Genomic DNA, 17441 nt, shown 5'->3' on the forward strand with positions numbered 1-17441 from the left:
ACCTCTAAGAGAGTAAAATTTCTTAAGCTCCACTTTTACTACCAGTGACTTGGTCAAAAAAGCTTGCTGGTATAAAGTATGTTCTTTAAAATGTTAGCATTCACTCATTAAAACTATAATTGCAATGTGAAAAGTGTTCCCAATACTAATCATAGAACCTATAATAGGAAATATGTTAATAGCTGTTGAAAAAGTGTTGTGGAGTTATTAGGAACAAGTGCATGATGTGTTTTCAATAGTCCTCTTTTCCTCATTCCATTACACAATAGAAATTAAGAATGTATTACAGAATAGTTCTTTAAAATATTAATGGCTATAATAACTGAAAGATTGATGGCCCTTTGCCCACATATGACAAAGCTCACCTACCATTAACTCTCCATCATAATTTTTGTGGCACCATTCCATCTGTGCTGACCCACTGAATGAAGGGAGCCACCCTAAGGTGTTTGTTAATCATACTGGGAGAAATTAAAGGGTAATTTATGTGACAGAATATCCTAAAGGCAAAGGTCCATTTTTTTCCAGCCTTGTAGGCTTTATCATATGTTTTTTTCCCACAAACTCTGTTATTTTTTCTGCCTCTAGTTCAGAGGTAGGGCTCTTACTGGCATGATTTCTGCTCAGTCTGAATGTACCAGGGAGAGGAACATTGGGTTTCAGATTTGCAAGGACTTCATTAATTGCTATTCATTTCATTGAATAAGGTCTAGCAAGCTTCACAGGGGGATCTTTTAAATGGGTTTTCCCTCTATATTCCTTCCCAGGAGTTTGGGGAGGGGACAGCTAAAAAAAAAAAAAGTTACATTGTGTTCATCCAACTAAGTTTCAGAAGACAAGGGACGTATCTGTCAACTGAACTAGAAAGGGTGGATAAAAAGCATAAAAGAAAGTAGAAATACCTTCTCAGCAGGCAAAAATAAATTTCTTTAAGGAAAAATAACAAAAAAAAAATATGTTATAGCCTGTAAATAGATACAAAAATATTCCCATAGAAACTACGTTTCTATGAATTCAACAAATAAATACATAATAAAAAGCTCATAGATCTTCCTTTAAATTCAAAGATACTTTATTCTGATAAAAAGGAGGTTCCTGGTAACAAAGTAACTCTAATAAAAACAAACAAACAAACAAGCAACAACAACAACAACAAAACACCCGGGAGGAAATGAAGTATTGAATCCACATTGGAAAGCTTTTTGTGAAACTCAGAGGTTACAAACCTAATGTTGCATTCTGGAGAAGTCTTCTTCACATATGAGTCTTTGGTCTTGGTTTAGAACATATTTTGGCTTTAAGGTCCATGTCATATATGAAAAGACTACATTTACATACAAAGTTTCTAATGAGTTAAGAAATAACAAAATAAAGTTTTCCTTAGCCTTAACCACAAAAAGCAAGTCTAATTATTTCTTGCTGTTGTTTGCCAAATTAGCTGTTAATCCCATACACTGGTTGAGGATATGGTCCTGCAAAGCACAATGGATGTGCTTTAGAAAACAAACAAGAGCAACAAAACAGCAACAACAAAAATCATATAGGTTCTGTGAAAATAAACAAACAAACAAATAAACAAACAATTGAGCATTTGAAATTGCCGTGGCAAGTAGTACAGCCTGTGATAGTTTGAGAAAATCCCTGAGTTTAATGAGCAGAAGCTTCATCCCAGAGCTTTAGACAGATTTCACATCTTCTGTGATCAGACCGCTGAGTCCAGGGCAGATAAGGTCTTTGATCTTGAACTTCTCTTCATGGTCACTAAGCCAGCAGTTTTCAGAAAAGAATAAAAGTTTCATTTGCTCATATAGTAATATTGCTGAAGAGAAAATGGCCTAGCAGTTTCTGTTCTGAGTGAATTTATTTTGAAGACAAATAGCTTTATATCCAGATATATAGTCCAGACTGGTAGCAATGGCATTTATAACAGTGGGAAGATCTGCCAGGATGAGACAGATTCACCTATCCAATCACAGATGGTAGAAAATATTATTCACAGATGCTGCTGTATGAGAGCTTGGCTTCAGCAAGAAGTCAGGAGCACTCCTAAAAATGGATTTTATTAGCTACTATGCATTTCTCCCAAGATTGATTTTCTGTATGCTAGGAGGAGGGTGAAAAGGGGAAAAAAATCAGAATGTTCCTCTGAAAGAAGAATGATATATCTGATGGTAAGGAGCCTCAGTTGTTCATGACTTTCTTTTGTCAGTCAAGAGAAATTCTGTTGGATTCACAACATCTGAGTCAAGACTCCTTCAGTACATCTGGTGTTTCCCAAGGAGTGAATGTACTGAACTTAAGGAGTGCTGGTGGGTGTGAGTAATGGCTAGCACTAAGGAAAGCTGGGCTTCCTGCAGGTCGAGTGGGGAGATCAGCAGGCCATTTGGAATTGCTGCTAGTAATATGTCAGTGGCAATGGCAGAGTAAATGTATGTGAGGATAAAATTGCTAATCATCTGCAGAAGTAAAGCTCTTTAAATGTCTGGGGGAAAAAGAAGCTCCAACATAGGTTAGCATTTATGTTTTCTCCCCAACAGTGTTCACATACAAAGATATTAAGATCTTTTTTTTTCCCTTCCTGCAGTCTAAAATAATTTCACTGAGGTAGGTGTTAAGCATGAAAAGACTATATATATACATAAATATATATATAACATTGGGAAATTCTAACGTAATGTGAGAGAGAAATTGGGTTACCCCATTTCTTCCAGTAAAGGTAACATTGAATTCAGTGCTGTCAACACCACTGACTGAGTCAAGTACCCATTGATTTGGCCTCCAATTTAAAAAAACAATTGAAACTCAATGTCTGATTCTGAAAATGTAGTGTTTTGGTGAAGAGTCCTGCTCGAGAGCTGCATTACTGCAACAGTTTTGCAAAGTACAAAGCCGGATCACATTGCATGTGTGAGGTGGCTTCAGGAGGCCTGCTTTCAGCCTGTTTACCCTGCATGCAACATTGGCAGCGCAGTGTTTTACAGAGCTCGTTACAGATCACTTGCTCAGGTTGTCTTATAGACTTGCTTTTCCTTGCCTTCATCCTGGCAGTTTGCTGTCTGGCAGAAGTAAAGGATGAATAACACCTGCTACTTGGGACAGCTGCTGTTATGTACCTTTCCCCTTCTGTATAGAAAATGTCCATTCACAATGAAATGCAGGAAAAAAAATGCTCCAAGAGGTATCCAAGCAAAAGCTCTTTTGTTTGCTGTATTACTGCTTCTATTTTCTCTAACAAGGAAATATTATTTAAAAAAAAAAAAAAAAAAGAGAGAGAGAAAAATAAAAAGGCTAAGAATTATCAGATACGCACTAGTCAGATCTGATCAGATGCAAATAAAAGATGAGCATGATCAAGAAAGGGTGCTTAGCAATATGAAGTGATAATGTCAGATATAACAATGCCTTTTGACCATGCTTATGAGTGGTTTATCAGTATTGCTGATTTTAATAGTCTCCTTTCACTCTTTTGCTTCTGATATTGATGTACTACTTTGATTAACATTGTTAGGTCTTAGTAAATCTGCATCTGATGCAACACTAGTTTCAATCTCAAAATAGTCAATAAAAATTGGGAAGGCAGTGGGTTAGATGCCTCTTTTTTTACCTGTTCTTGTTGTCCCAACAGAAATGTTAACTATTTTAATTGGAAATATAAGGTGTCATTACTGATTTTGGTTTTGCTTATGTTGCTTTATTATTATTATTATTATTTATTTGTGTGTGTGCGCGTGTGTTTGTTTTACAAGGGACTTCTCTGGGTCAGTAGAGCACAGGGAAACATTTCTGACAGATTCTTTCCATATAGCTTAAATTTCTCAAATGCATATCTTTAGCTGAAGTTAATGGTCTTCAAAAACTTATGGCAAAGGATGAGTAGAAAGGGACACATTTCAGAACACTCATTTCTCTGATCTGAAATTGTACCTGAAGTAGGTGGGCTGGATTCTCCTTTGAAGGTTTCTTTCTCTGCCCACTGCCTAATGACTGAGGCCAGACACCTAATGGTTAAACAGCCAACTTCAATAAAATAAATACCATCAATTACAAAGAAAGACCAACCAATATATGCCAGTAAAATAAATTAGCTTGCCATTTAAGAGCAATTTTAAAATCTGGTACATTGGAAAGTTTGTAGAACAAGAATTCCTGTATGAATTTTTTCAGATGTTTCAGAAACAGGTAATGAAAGTTCTTTAGAGTATATCTGTTCATTACAATGGAAAGATAGCAGTACCTGAAAGTAAGAAATACCTTAATTAAAATGTTAATTCTTAAAGATTAATGTTTCTGATAAATGTGAAAATCTTCCATATAAGTATATACACACAAATACATGTATATTAGCATGTATATTTTCTGAACAGATCCTTGATGAGACCAAGATCCTAGGAAAAATATAAAATACTGCAAAATGGGTGAATTCTGCATGGATTCAGTATGAATCAAGGGTTGCTGCTACATTGGTTAACTTCTAGTTGTTGTAATGTGACCCTCTGGGTGCAATTTGAAAAGAGATTATGATTTTATAATCCTTTCATGTTGCTCACAAGAGTATGTAAGATTCAATGCACTTTGCTTGGTGAGTTAGTGAACGGTGAGACTGTGAGGGGTAATTCTTGAATTGTACAGCCCATTGGATCTCAGGGCAGGTGGAGGGAAAGGCTTTAGATGTAATGAATGACTCCTCCTGTGAAGGACACATTCTTGCTTTCAAAGAAGTGGTTGTCTCTTAAAATCTATCCAGTGGAGGACAATGGGCTGCCTCTCTCTCTGTCTATAATACAAGTTCCTTTGCAAATCATAGCCTGAGAGTAACACTTACCCTGATTTCTGGGCAAGAACATAGGAAGGACCATCTACAGCACTACTTTGAATCCAGCAAAGTATTGTGTCCCAGCAAAAGCACCAAAGGTCCAGAGATGACTGGGAAGGGACTGGGGACAGAGAGCACACTCCCAAAGGGACCCTGACGGAGTAGTGACTGAGGGAGGACTGGCTTTTCCTGCTAGTAAACCTGCTGTGGAACTTTCTATTGGACAGCTTGTCTGATAAAAAATACTTCTAACTTTATTAGAAAGCTGTTTTCAGGATCACAGATTTGGACAGAAGTGTCCAAATCTCATCTAAATCCAAATTATATTAGGAAATGACTTCCTGTGGTTTTCTAACTTATGTCTCTGCTCTTACCAGGAGCAACACTTAGGTATATTTCACCTAAGTCCTGTTTAGAGACATCGGATAAGAGATGAACAATGAATGGCAATTTTTTACAGAGGGCAGTCTGAGTCATTAACAGCCTTTTTTTCAGCTTTGATTGTAACTTCGTAAACAACTTAAAGGTTAGGCATACTTGTGGTTTCCCAAAGAAGACCAGATACAGAGAATCTTGATTTAATACCTGCTTTCCTTTTAGTTTAATGAGAAAATACATTGCAACAACCTCTTGCTACCACCAAGACACCTTTTCCTTGCAAAGTTCTCTTTACAACACAGTTCAACAGTAAGACAAAACACAATGAAAGTTGCATCTTTTCCCTTCACCCTCCCTCTCTGATGAGGGCACTGATGAGATGGACATGCTGCTTCATTACCTGTGCAAACATATTGAAAAGTATAGTTTTCTGGTCCTTTCTGATGATGTTGGCTACATGGATTTAAATATCTGGTCTCACTAAATGAAAATAGTGCCTCAAGTCCTTTAAATCATTCTGATTTCTAGCCTTATTTTTACACTTAATTTACTCCAAATGTATCACAAAATAAACTAGCAGCTTAATAGAGTGGTGTACAGTACTGCAGAAACTTCTGTCAAAATCAGGAATGCATCTCTCTAAATAATATGAAAAAAAAAAACTTTTTAACTTTCTTACATTATTTCAAATTGTATTTATTTTTATCCTTTCCTTAAGCTTGATAGGAGTTCAATGCAAATACAATTTTATTCTAGGCAGGAATAGCAGTCTAGCCTATATTAAGATTAGCTGACACTACTGGCTTTGTAAAGCATTTTCAAAATCTTAACAAGTTTATCAAATTGAACTGAAATAATCACATTTTTTTAAGCCTCTCAGACTTAATATTTTTGAATATTTCATTCAGATTAAACCAACTCTTTCTAAGAAAGAAAATTACGGAAAAGTATGTGGATTTGTTCATGTTAAAACAATTTGGTAATACCTTTTGAATATTCTACGAGTGTTCATTAGGAACAGAAGCATAAGTTCATTTAAAGAAACAGAAACATAGGCACAAGAATCATTTAAGCCTGGTATTTTAAACACGCTTACAACTTTGCAAATGAAATAATGCACTTATAGTGTATTTTATCTGATTTGCTATTTGTGTAAGAGTAGAAATAATATAGGGATTGTATACAGCTGTACAAGACTGTAACGCATAGTTTGGCTTGTTCCTATTAGCATTTTTTTCTTATTTAATCTAAAATTCATGTAAAATTAAAAACACGCTTTAAGTAGAATCTGCATAAAAGCCTCTCACTATTGTAAAATAGAAAAAATACATCATCCTTTTCCATTCCCTAGATAAAAGAGGAAAGAGTTATATACATAGAGAAAAACCCACACCTCCAAAACCAACTTATCTTTAAATATCTTGCAAACATGTTTTCCAGATCCAAGAAGGCTATGAGAAAGTGAACACAGTAAATCTTAGTGAAGACTAATTTCCTGCTCAGCTGCTGGTGTTCTGAGAGTGATGTCACACTTTTTCACATTTGCATAAATAAATATAATAGTGGATCTCTAAAATATACTTTTTATTTATTATTTTTGTCTAAGAGTTAATATAACGCCTGGACTTCAATATCAATATTTAGGAAAACTTCTAGTTTCTCTTTAGAAGTCTGAATGTACTTTTGATACTTCTAACAACCATGAAACAAACTAAAATAATTGTGTCTTCTTGCTTTCATCTTTTGATATTTCTGAAACTTTTCTCCATTCATTGTTAAAATACTTTTTTATTAGCAAATTGTGTTTTTCTCCCTATATAGGAGTAAAGCTGTACAGGGATCTACCTATGGCTCATGGGATTTTCCCTTTTTTTTTCTCTTTTTTTATTTTTTATTTTTTTATTTTTTGTCTCTCCAGATCATTAAAGACCAGAAGCTACTGGTGATAGTTGGAGGGATGCTACTGATTGATCTTTGCATCCTGATTTGCTGGCAGGTTGTGGATCCTTTGAGAAGGACAGTGGAAAAGTATAACATGGAGGTATGTCCTCACGCCCAACTAATACTCATGGTTGCATATCTACAGCTTTCTATAGAACCTGGCGATATACATTAGTTTATATGAAAACAGGTCATGTTGCATATTTGAGGGGAAGAAAGGTTCTATTTTTAAATGTACTTAGAAATGGAACAACTGCAACCAAAAGAAATCCTATCTGTAGTTGAAGGTGCTACATTTCTTTGCACTTCTGATTTTATATGAATGTGTTGTAAGCACAGGAGACTTCTCTGCTAAGACTCTCTATTAGAGTCTGTTGCAATAAATAATAGATTATCAGAACCCATTAGCAGATTTCAGTAAGAGCTCATACAAGATAAGTGAAGGAGAGGTCACTGCTTAGATGGCATTCTTTGTGGAGATGCTCAGGATTTATATTTCCTACTGTTATATTTATTTTCAGTAATAGCATGTGCAAACACCCATACTGATTGTTCCTATTTTAATGTCATTCCCAGAAAGGTCATGCTAGAGATTTTGTTAGGAAGGAGATAATAGCTTAATGCCACCTGTACACATTTTCCAGCATTCTGGTAAGTTTCTAGTAAAGATTTAGAATGGAACAGAATGGAATAGAAGAGAACAGAAAAAAAAAAAAAAAAAAAAATTGAATTTCTGGACATGGAGGGTTTGTCAGCAAGAAATATGGCAGTAACAATACAGAACCAGAAAAAATAAATAAAAATAAAATAAAAATTCATTCTATCTCTATGCAGATTGGCAGAGTCCGAGAGTTTATAACCTCCAACATGGAAACTGGCAACATCTGAAAAGTAGATTATATGAGGACAATCTAGGAATATTATTCTATTCTCCAATACTTGACAATCAGTGAGAAAGAATATATATATATATATACATATATATATATATATATATATATATTTCTCTTGTGATGTTAATATTTAGAAGAAGTATGATACTTTGTTCCATTGGTTTTCCTTTGTTCCTACTTCACAGTGTAGTTCTGGAATTTTATTAGGAAAAGATTTTACTTCTTATTGGAATATAATTTCTGAAATGATGTCTCTTGAACTGCAAGGGAAACCTTTCAAGAAATCATTTTATAGTCTGAAAAGAGCTTTCACAATCATTCCCTAGAGTTTGAACTTGTTTTTGAAGACTCCCCAGTCATTCTGATTGTCAATAAATATGGAAAACATAACTGAAATTTGTCTTGTGCAGACACTTCTGCCCTACATTTGCAGAGCTTGTTTCAAGCTCTGCCAATAACCCTGTTTACTTCATTACCTCCAACTACATTGCAATTGATGAAATTTCAATTGTCAGTGTTGTTAACTGTTTCACTGCTCATATAAAACCAAACATAATATTACGAGTAATCATAAAATCCAACTGAAATAATGCTCATTTCAGCGCTTTGGTGGGTTAGAACTCTTCTTTCCTCTGAACAGAGAGAAGACAAAACTAATGGACTTGATATCTGACCTTAGCAGAATCACTAGATTGAAATATTCGTAGACAGCAGCAGCAACTGTGAGGTTATCAAACCATAAATACAATGTGTTTGAAAAATAATGTTAATTGCAGTTTCAAAGACTACAGTTTACATCTGAATGTGGATTGTATAGTGCTAAAAACATGATGTATGTTTTCTCCATGTTTGGTGCTGTCCAGACCACAGGGCTGCACACTAGAAACACCCCTGGGAACTGTGTAAGCCCATTCAAAATTTTAAAAACTCACATTCACTGAATGCATACATAAAAACATATAATATTTTGAATACTCACATGGAATTGACCAAAACTTAGTGTTAGAGTTGTTTGCCATGTAAATTAGTCAGAATGTTTTCTTAAGATAATGGACTCGGGGAGGTAAGAAAATAAAAGTATTATGCAGCAAATTATAATATTGTACATATGTTTTTATCTTATATAAGCAATTAGGTGAACTGCAATTTGCTTTCCTGAAGCTGGCCTTTTCAAATTGTAGAATCTCTTTAGTAAAATAAATAAATAAATAAAATTGTATTTTTTAAAATGGATTCTACAATGGTGAATTTCTTTAATTGAGCGTACCTCAACAGGTATTGGGTTTTGTGTTTGGAAAATACCTATCACAGAGTACACACTATTCTAGTAGTATTCCTGTTTTAATTCTGGAATGAAAATATGTCACATATATCTCTTGTCCCACATGCTTCTAAGAAATAATTTTAATTGAATACTTTTTCTCAGTTAAAGTAGATCCAAGTGATAGACACTGAACAAAATGTAGGCTCCAAAGATCTGAACACTATCATTTATTTTAGTTACTTTGTACTTTGAGTGAGGTTTTAACTGAATACTCATTGGCTCCCTGTGTGAAAGTTCTGCATTTGGCCTGTGAAAATTTGACTTTCAGGTGGTCTTCTATTAATTGTGTCTTCATAAATATTTCAGTCAAAAGAACCAAAATGAGGAACCTAAAAATTGACAGTATTGTTTGTTGTTTGGAATTACTCACAAAATGGTTAATTTGAATGTATCCTGGTCTTAAAGCTGAGGATGGGCAGTCTATATCTAAAAATATAAGGGAAGTGAAAGGGCTTCTGTTGGAATGAAGATTCTATACCCCAATAGAGGCAAGAAAACAGCTGAGATGTTTGATCTGTCATCTTTCAGATTGGTCTCTGCAATCATGACCCTGAACATCAGTTTTCCCCGTGAGATGCACATCTACAAAAGCTGTAAGAGACCAAGTTAACAGTTACAATGACTGAGTCTTAATCCAGTCCCTCCAACCATTAGTAGGACAGTTATTCAGTATCTGACATACAGACAAAAAAATTGTTGTATAAAAACAACAGGCTATGGGTAAAGGCAGAGACAGGTTTAAAAGTTCTGTAGCTACATTCCAATCTCCTACAGAGGAATGGTAAGGTTCCTCCTACTTGGATTTTTCCTGGTTTCTTAAGAAAGCAATGTCTATATGCAAGGGTGCTCTTTGTGTACCTTTTATTTCTATTGCCTAATAAATTTTGAAGCAACCAATTTCAGATAAATTTGACACATAGAGTACTGTAGGCTTGGTTCTCACATCCTGCAAAAGCACTTTCTGACATAAAATGCTTCTCGTTGTCAAACAGTATTGAGAAAATCCCATAGTGCTACTTCTGTTCACCTGTTTTTCTTCACACAGAATCACACACACAGAATCATCTAGCTTGGAAGAGACCTCCAAGATCACCTAGTCCAACCTCTGACCTAACACTAACATGTCCTCCACTAAACCATATCACTAAGCTCTAAATCTAAACGTCTTTTAAAGACCTCCAGGGATGGTGAGTCAACCACTTCCCTGGGCAGCCCATTCCAATGCCTAACAACCCTTTCAGTAAAGAAGTTTTTCTTAATATCCAACCTAAACCTCCCCTGGCGCAACTTTAGCCCATTCCCCCTCATCCTGTCACCAGGCACGTGGGAGAATAGACTAACCCCCACCTCATTACAGCCTCCTTTAAGGTACCTATAGAGAGTGATAAGGTCGCCCCTGAGTCTCCTCTTCTCCCCAGCTCCCTCAGTTGCTCCTCATAAGACTTCTTGTTGCATCCTCTGTAATACTTTTTCTTTTGCTGATGTTACTGAAGAGATCAACAGCCATTTTTCTCATTAGTTTCTTCCTAGGCTGAATTTGGAATTTGGAATTGCTTCCAAAGATAAGATCTGGTTTTGACTGTTTCTGTCAGACCAGCTTACTCCAGTAATATGAACTAGAAGGCGTTCTTGCTTGTTTCACCTGCCATGTTCTTGGGCTTGAAAGCCATCAGGAATTCCAGTTCTTCTATGTATGTTGCTGGCTGTGGAAGAGTTTTGCCCCACTGGTAGGGGTCTATTTCCTTCTTGAAAACATCTTGGATTTTTCCTGGTTTCTTAAGAAAGCAATGTCTATATGCAAGGGTGCTCTTTGTGTACCTTTTATTTCTATTGCCTAATAAATTTTGAAGCAACCAATTTCAGATAAATTTGACACAGCTGGTGTAAGTCTTAAGGCTCTAGCATTGCTACAGATTTCATGAAAACAGTCAGCTGTATGGAGGAGAGGTTCTGGCAGCATCTCTACTAAGAGGAGGTTTTCAGTGAGAGTTTACTCCTCTTTCCAAAGGCAAACATCAAAATACCTTGCTGCAGGGGCTCTTCACAGTTAGACTTGGAGAATCTAGCCACAAGTTAAAAATACATAAGAAACCAGTTCACTCTCATTTCAGTTGCTCATGGATACACCTGCTGTGGAATGAAACCACAAGTCTGAAATCACAAAATCTTTTACAGAGTCACTTCTCCCTGTGCAACAGCCGTGTCATAATCCGATTAAATGCTTAATACAGTTCAGTAAGTCTTTGTGTAGACATGCAATCACACACACTTCTCTCTCATAATATAATGCTATAGTAATTCTACAGTTTACCTTGAGCTTTTGCAACTGGCCTGTCTTCTCTCAGCACAAATAGCTGTAACACTGGCACAAACTGAATGACTGTGGCCTTAGAAGGTAACAAGTAATAACTTTTAACAAACACAAACTTGTGTACTAGGGGAGATAGACGAGATTTTTTAGTTCTCAAGGATAAAAAGATGTTAGTGTTAGACTCAAGAAAAGATGACAATATTTCTTGTAAAATTTTAAAATCTGTTTATCTGTTTATAGCAACATTTGCATTCCTTGATATCTTAGTGCTAGTTATATAGTTATCATTAGATATTTCCTCTTATGCAACCATATGATAACATTGTCAATATTTAAAAATATAAAAATATTTGTATTTTTATATTTTCTGTTTTTATATTTAAAATATAAAAATATTTTAAAATATTTAAAAATTCATTATGATATCTTCTGGAATGTTTCAAGTATTTAAGGTTTCACACTGAATTGTCCTGTTATGGTAATAAACAAGAAAAAAAAAAAAGTGCCCTTTTAGAAGATACAGATGAGAAAACCAGATCAATGAATCACATTCAGTATGGGCTTCTAGCATTGATATAGAGATAAAATGTGGAAACTAAGAATGCCCAATTGAGAATGTCTAACTCTACATAAGGACATTACTATAATAAAAATATCAATAAGCAGGAAAGATTGAGTAGGCCATGGCAGTGGCAGAGTAGTGCTGTCTGTTAAATAAAACTTGGAGTAAAATCAGATTAACAGGTTAATCAATTAGTGAGTAAGATGGAATTCCTATACCTTTCAAATGTTTAACTATGTTATCAACCACATGCTACTAACCACAAAGTCAGAAGATCAGCTTTTATTGATATACTGAGGGAATCAAAAATATTGCAAGAGCAAAAATGCACATGTAAACTGGACAAGTGTCACATCAGAATGTGCTACTCAGACTAACTTATTTAGGAGCAGTGACTGCTTCATACTTCAACAAATAGGAGTACCCATGAAGAGAGAATTAACCCTTGATTTCATTCTGAATAGCATACAGAATCTGTTGTGAAGTGTTGATATTTGAAGGGCTATTCTGTAGCTACAAATAAAGCCTGCTTAGCTTCAATAGCTTTGAAGAAGCAACAGCAGCCAAAAAAAAGCATTAGAGTGATACTCAACTTTAGAAAGGGGAACAACATAAAACTGATGAAGCCTCTTAAAGAGACACTAAAGAGGACACCCTAGAGAGTTAAATCTTTGCAGGTGGCCTAGACATTATTAAGAATCTCATACTGGAGATACAGAGTAAATGCATGCCACATGTCAAGTAAGACTTGAAAAAGAAGAAACTCAGCATGACTAAACAGCAGGAAGACATCCTTCAAAAAAACAAAGCTGTATCCAAATGAGGAAAATAGAAAGGATCATAAATTCTGGTAGGTTAAATGTAGAACACAATAAAGCAGGCTAAAACCAACCTGCAAAATGCACAAAAATGAATAATAAATCTTTCTCTACATATTGGGAGCAGTAAGCTTGCCAGAGAATCTTTAGGGATAATATTTGATCAGAATATAATAGCATTACTTGCAGAAAACAGGCCATATAGAATGATTAAATGGATGTTTTGCTGCTTTTTTCAGCAAAAGTATTTGTTGAAGAGCTTGTGGAGATTCCTATGCTAGAACCCTTGTGATGAACTCACTGAAGAGGGACTGGAGTTTCTGGTAGGAATAGACAAACTATTCACAAATAAATCACTAGAACCAGATTATATTCTCCCAAGCTTTTTAAAGAAATTCAAGGAAGTAGTAGTGAAACTACTGGCAGCCATACATAATTATTAGCTCAGAACTGCTTTGATATCTGAAAGAAAAGTTGCAAATGTCTTGTCATGTTTTCAAGACGGAGTAGAAACCTCAAAGTTTTAAGCTAATGCCTGTAGCAGACCAATTGACAAAAATTGTAATCAAGAGAGGAATTAGAGATAAATATGCTACACTGACAAAGAGTTGGCATGGCACTTGTGGAGGAACATATGATTCAAAACCTCAGTGAAGTACTTTGAAGAAGCCAGCAAGCAGTGAACAGAAAATGACACAGCCTGCTAGGTCTCCAAAAAGGACTTGACAATTTCTTTCATCAAAGTCTCTCATGAAGAGCCATTAACCAGCCATAGAAAAATAGAAGCCCTCAAATGGATATAAAACTTTATCCATTCCAACAAGGAAACAAAACTAAGGAATTACTAACAGTCATACTCGAGAAAGAAGTGATATAGCTGGTAGAGTTCTTCAGGGATCTGGGCTGGGACTAGTGTTCTCCAGTGGAAGAGAAAGCAAATGATGAGCTGACAAAATGTTAGTGGTAATAGTAAAGTATTCCAGGTAGTAAAAATGTGGGCTGATTGTGAAGAATTCGGGGGGGGGAGGGGGGGAGGGGGGGGGGACACTGCAAAACTTTGGTTCTGAATATTAAAATAGTAGAAAAAAGTATAAGTAGTAAGCCTTTAGGTGATGTATATGGAGTAAAATAGTCCTGAGTTTGGATAAAAAATGTTACATTCTGAGTTCTTCAGTGCTATGTGGGAACAAGGCACTGGTGTTATAAAATTTCATGAAAATATGCAGAGTAGCAATCAAAACTTATAGTGCTAGGACATGCTAGGGAGTATTTGGAAAGAGTCATAGAACACAGCACAGAAAATATTTTCTGTGTAATCTTGTGTGCTGGTTCTGCCTGGGATGGAGTTAACATTCCTCATAGAAGTGCTGTGTTTTGGATTTGTGGCTAATAGTGTTGATAACACACCAATATTCGGGATAATACTGAGCAGTGCTTGTACAGCTTCAAAGTTTTCTTTTTACCACTCTGCACGCACAGTGAGTATAGGCTGGGGGCTGGACAAGAGATTGGGAAGGGACAGCCTGTACAGCTGACTCAAACTAGCCAAAGAGATGTTCCTCACCATACACTCAACAGTATGCCAAGCAACTCATGTTCAGCAGTAACACATGCTCAGCAATGGAAGCTGGGGTAGAGGAAGCGCAGGGGTTTTATTCCAAAGAGTCATTGGTCAGAGACAAGCTATGCATTGGTCTTGTGGGAGGAGATGAGAGATTGCCTTTGTATCACTGTTTGTTTGTTTGTTTTCCTTCTTTCTTTCATTTACTAAACTGCCCCTACCTTTATTCATTTGTTTTCTTGCTTTTGCTCTTCCTATTATCTCTCCTGTCCCACTAGGATTGGGAGTGGCTGCACCAGTGTTTAGCTGTTGGCTCCTGTCAATCCACCACACCTAATATTGTCTTTTTGAAGAACTTGTCCATGCCCTTAAACCAGAAGCATTGGTTTGTCAGGACTTAACTATCAGTCAGTTGCAGCAAGTGCTCTATGCGCTTTTGACATGAAGTAGCATGGCTGATGCTTCGTTAGAGAAGACACCAGCACCCAAACATGTGCTTCTGAGAATTAAGCTCATAAGGTAAAATAGCCTTTTCTGATTATAACTTCAGCAGCAAACCTAGAGATTATTATCTCATTTTCTATGCAAAGTCTTACTGATACTGTGGAAGATTGGCTTTTAGATTTTTATTTAAAGTAGAGGAAACACACATACAGATTAAATAAACTGTTCATTCTACATTTCTGACTAAGACTGAAGAAGCTTGACTTAAAACAACTAAAATTGCCAGCAGTTTTCTTTCAAATAACTAATCCAGAACAAAATCAGTGTTATTTTACTGACAATTCTGCAGGTGCACAAAGATGTTGTTGAGTATTTCTTGGTAGAGGGATACAAGTGCAACTAGCCTGGAGGAATAAATGTTGTGCCTGAGTGTCATAATGTCTTTTCTGTGAGATTTCTCCAATCATAGTACCTGAATAAATGAAAATTCCAAAAATATTATTTGGACTGTAGGTGAATTCAACTAAACATACGATTCTAGAAGTTATTCAAGGTAGTAATGCCAGGCTGCTTCTCAGTGAGTGTTGTGTGGACATAACTAAGATGTGATGTAAAGGAAACTCAAAAAGGAGTTCATACACTAGGTGTGAAAGGAAAGAAAGGGTAAAAACATGTTTAAGGAGAGCATAATGATGTATGCTACCAGACCAGTTAACTAAGAGCAGAGGCCACCAAATATAAAAACTTTCTTTAGGACAGACTTCTGTCCTGTGGAATTAATTTACTTGTGTGCTTTTAAACAAAAAATAAGTGAAAATTAAGTGAAAATATATTGATATACAAAGCTGTATATCAAGTACCATTTTCACACAAAGTTGTACTTAAGTCCTAGATTAGTAACCTGAATGCTTTTCTAGTTGTTTTGTTTTTTTTTTTTTTTCATATCCTTTAATATTATTTTTAATTGTTTTTGCATTTCTTTATGATTTTTTTCCTTTAATAATTGCCTTCAGTCATGAGCACTGCTGCTGAAAGAACTGGAAAATACTCTGCCCTGAAAGTAGGTACAGAGGAGAGCATGTGTGTATGTCTGTATACACAAGAGGAAAACGTGGGAGTATTGGTAAAGATGTCTGGTTCTAATTCATGTACTCAAGTAGAATTATGCAGATTCTTTACTGATTTGAGACAATCAGATCATGGTCTTTTTCCACATACGTACATATGCATAAGCAGATGTGTTTAGAGGTGTTGTTTACATTGTGCTATTCAGTCAGCTAACAGCTGGATCAGAGAGAACTTTGTCAAATGTACATTATGAAATGAAGTATATAATTGGCTGAAGTAGTTTCTGGGGGTGTTCAGCCTAATGCAGGTCAGAGCTCGTTAGTCAATTTTTTCTCTAAATATCATTAAGCCCATCTGTTTCCCCTACTATTTTTTAAATAAATTTAATTTCTTCCCTTCCAATTTGAAATATTACAGACGGTGAGAGCCAAATGTCTCCTAAATCTGTAGCCTGCTTTCAAACCCTACCATTCTAGCTCACAGCAGGCGGCCCACCAGCAGTAGCTGAAACTGAGAACTCTTACTTGCATCTGCTGGGGCCCACTGGTGGCTGGCAGCCATGCCAGAGAGGACAAAAATGAATGGCCATGGAAGTCAGCTGTAAACCTTCCGCTGGCCCAGAGGATCTAGAGCAGGTCCAAAGAAAGAGTAAATATTAAAGAGCAGAAGCTGTTTTACTTGTCTTTCTGATTTGACATCAGTTTCCAAGGAAACGGAACAAAACGTGAGGACTGGGAGCCAGCAGCTGAGATTGACTCAGCTGGTGGCTAGTTCTACTTGTGTTTCCATGGAAACAGATATCAAATTGGCAAAAATAAAGAAATAGGGCAGGGTCAGTTCCAAAATGGCAGAATGAATGGCTGCAGCTTCAGCTACTTAATAAAATGAGGCTTGCTGGTGTTTATTCCTCTACAGTAAGCAATTCCAGTTTTAGTTCTGGCTCCATTATTCACTTCCCAGTAAATGTTACTTTCCAACCTTAGGGACGTAGGATCCACTATCATGGACCAGATTTGTAATCCAACTGGTTCAGCAGTTTGTTTGCAGCAGTGGCTGGCACAAATGCTTTCAAAGGTGGATGCTAGAAATGCGTAGTGCACAAATGAGAGTTTATCTGTCCTGCTTAAATTTTTGCCCATGGTTCCTAATAATTAGGGGCTTCAAATGCAGAGTTGTATATATCTTACAGCAATGCTATACACACTCACTGTTTGAATACTTTTGTTAATCCTATAAATGTCTGTTGTTTTTTTTTTTTAACTCTTGCTAACTTTTTGCAATTCATTGTAATTGCTAATTATGTACTGTGTGAAAAACTTCCTTTTTCA

General features: G+C 36.0%; 1 protein-coding gene across 4 annotated transcripts in view; it reads left to right on the forward strand.

The window, feature by feature from the left end:
• Nucleotides 1–17441, forward strand: part of GABBR2 (gamma-aminobutyric acid type B receptor subunit 2) — a 500245-nt gene that overhangs the window by 361211 nt on the left and 121593 nt on the right. For all 4 annotated transcript variants that reach the window (XM_084508376.1, XM_084508377.1, XM_084508378.1 and 1 more), the window contains one exon: nt 7110–7232. In XM_084508376.1, the coding sequence (XP_084364502.1) occupies nt 7110–7232 (123 nt within the window). The remainder of the gene's footprint in view (nt 1–7109; nt 7233–17441) is intronic.

This window comes from Aythya ferina (assembly GCF_964211825.1).
Source record: "Aythya ferina genome assembly, chromosome: 2".
Lineage (NCBI taxonomy): Eukaryota > Metazoa > Chordata > Aves > Anseriformes > Anatidae > Aythya > Aythya ferina.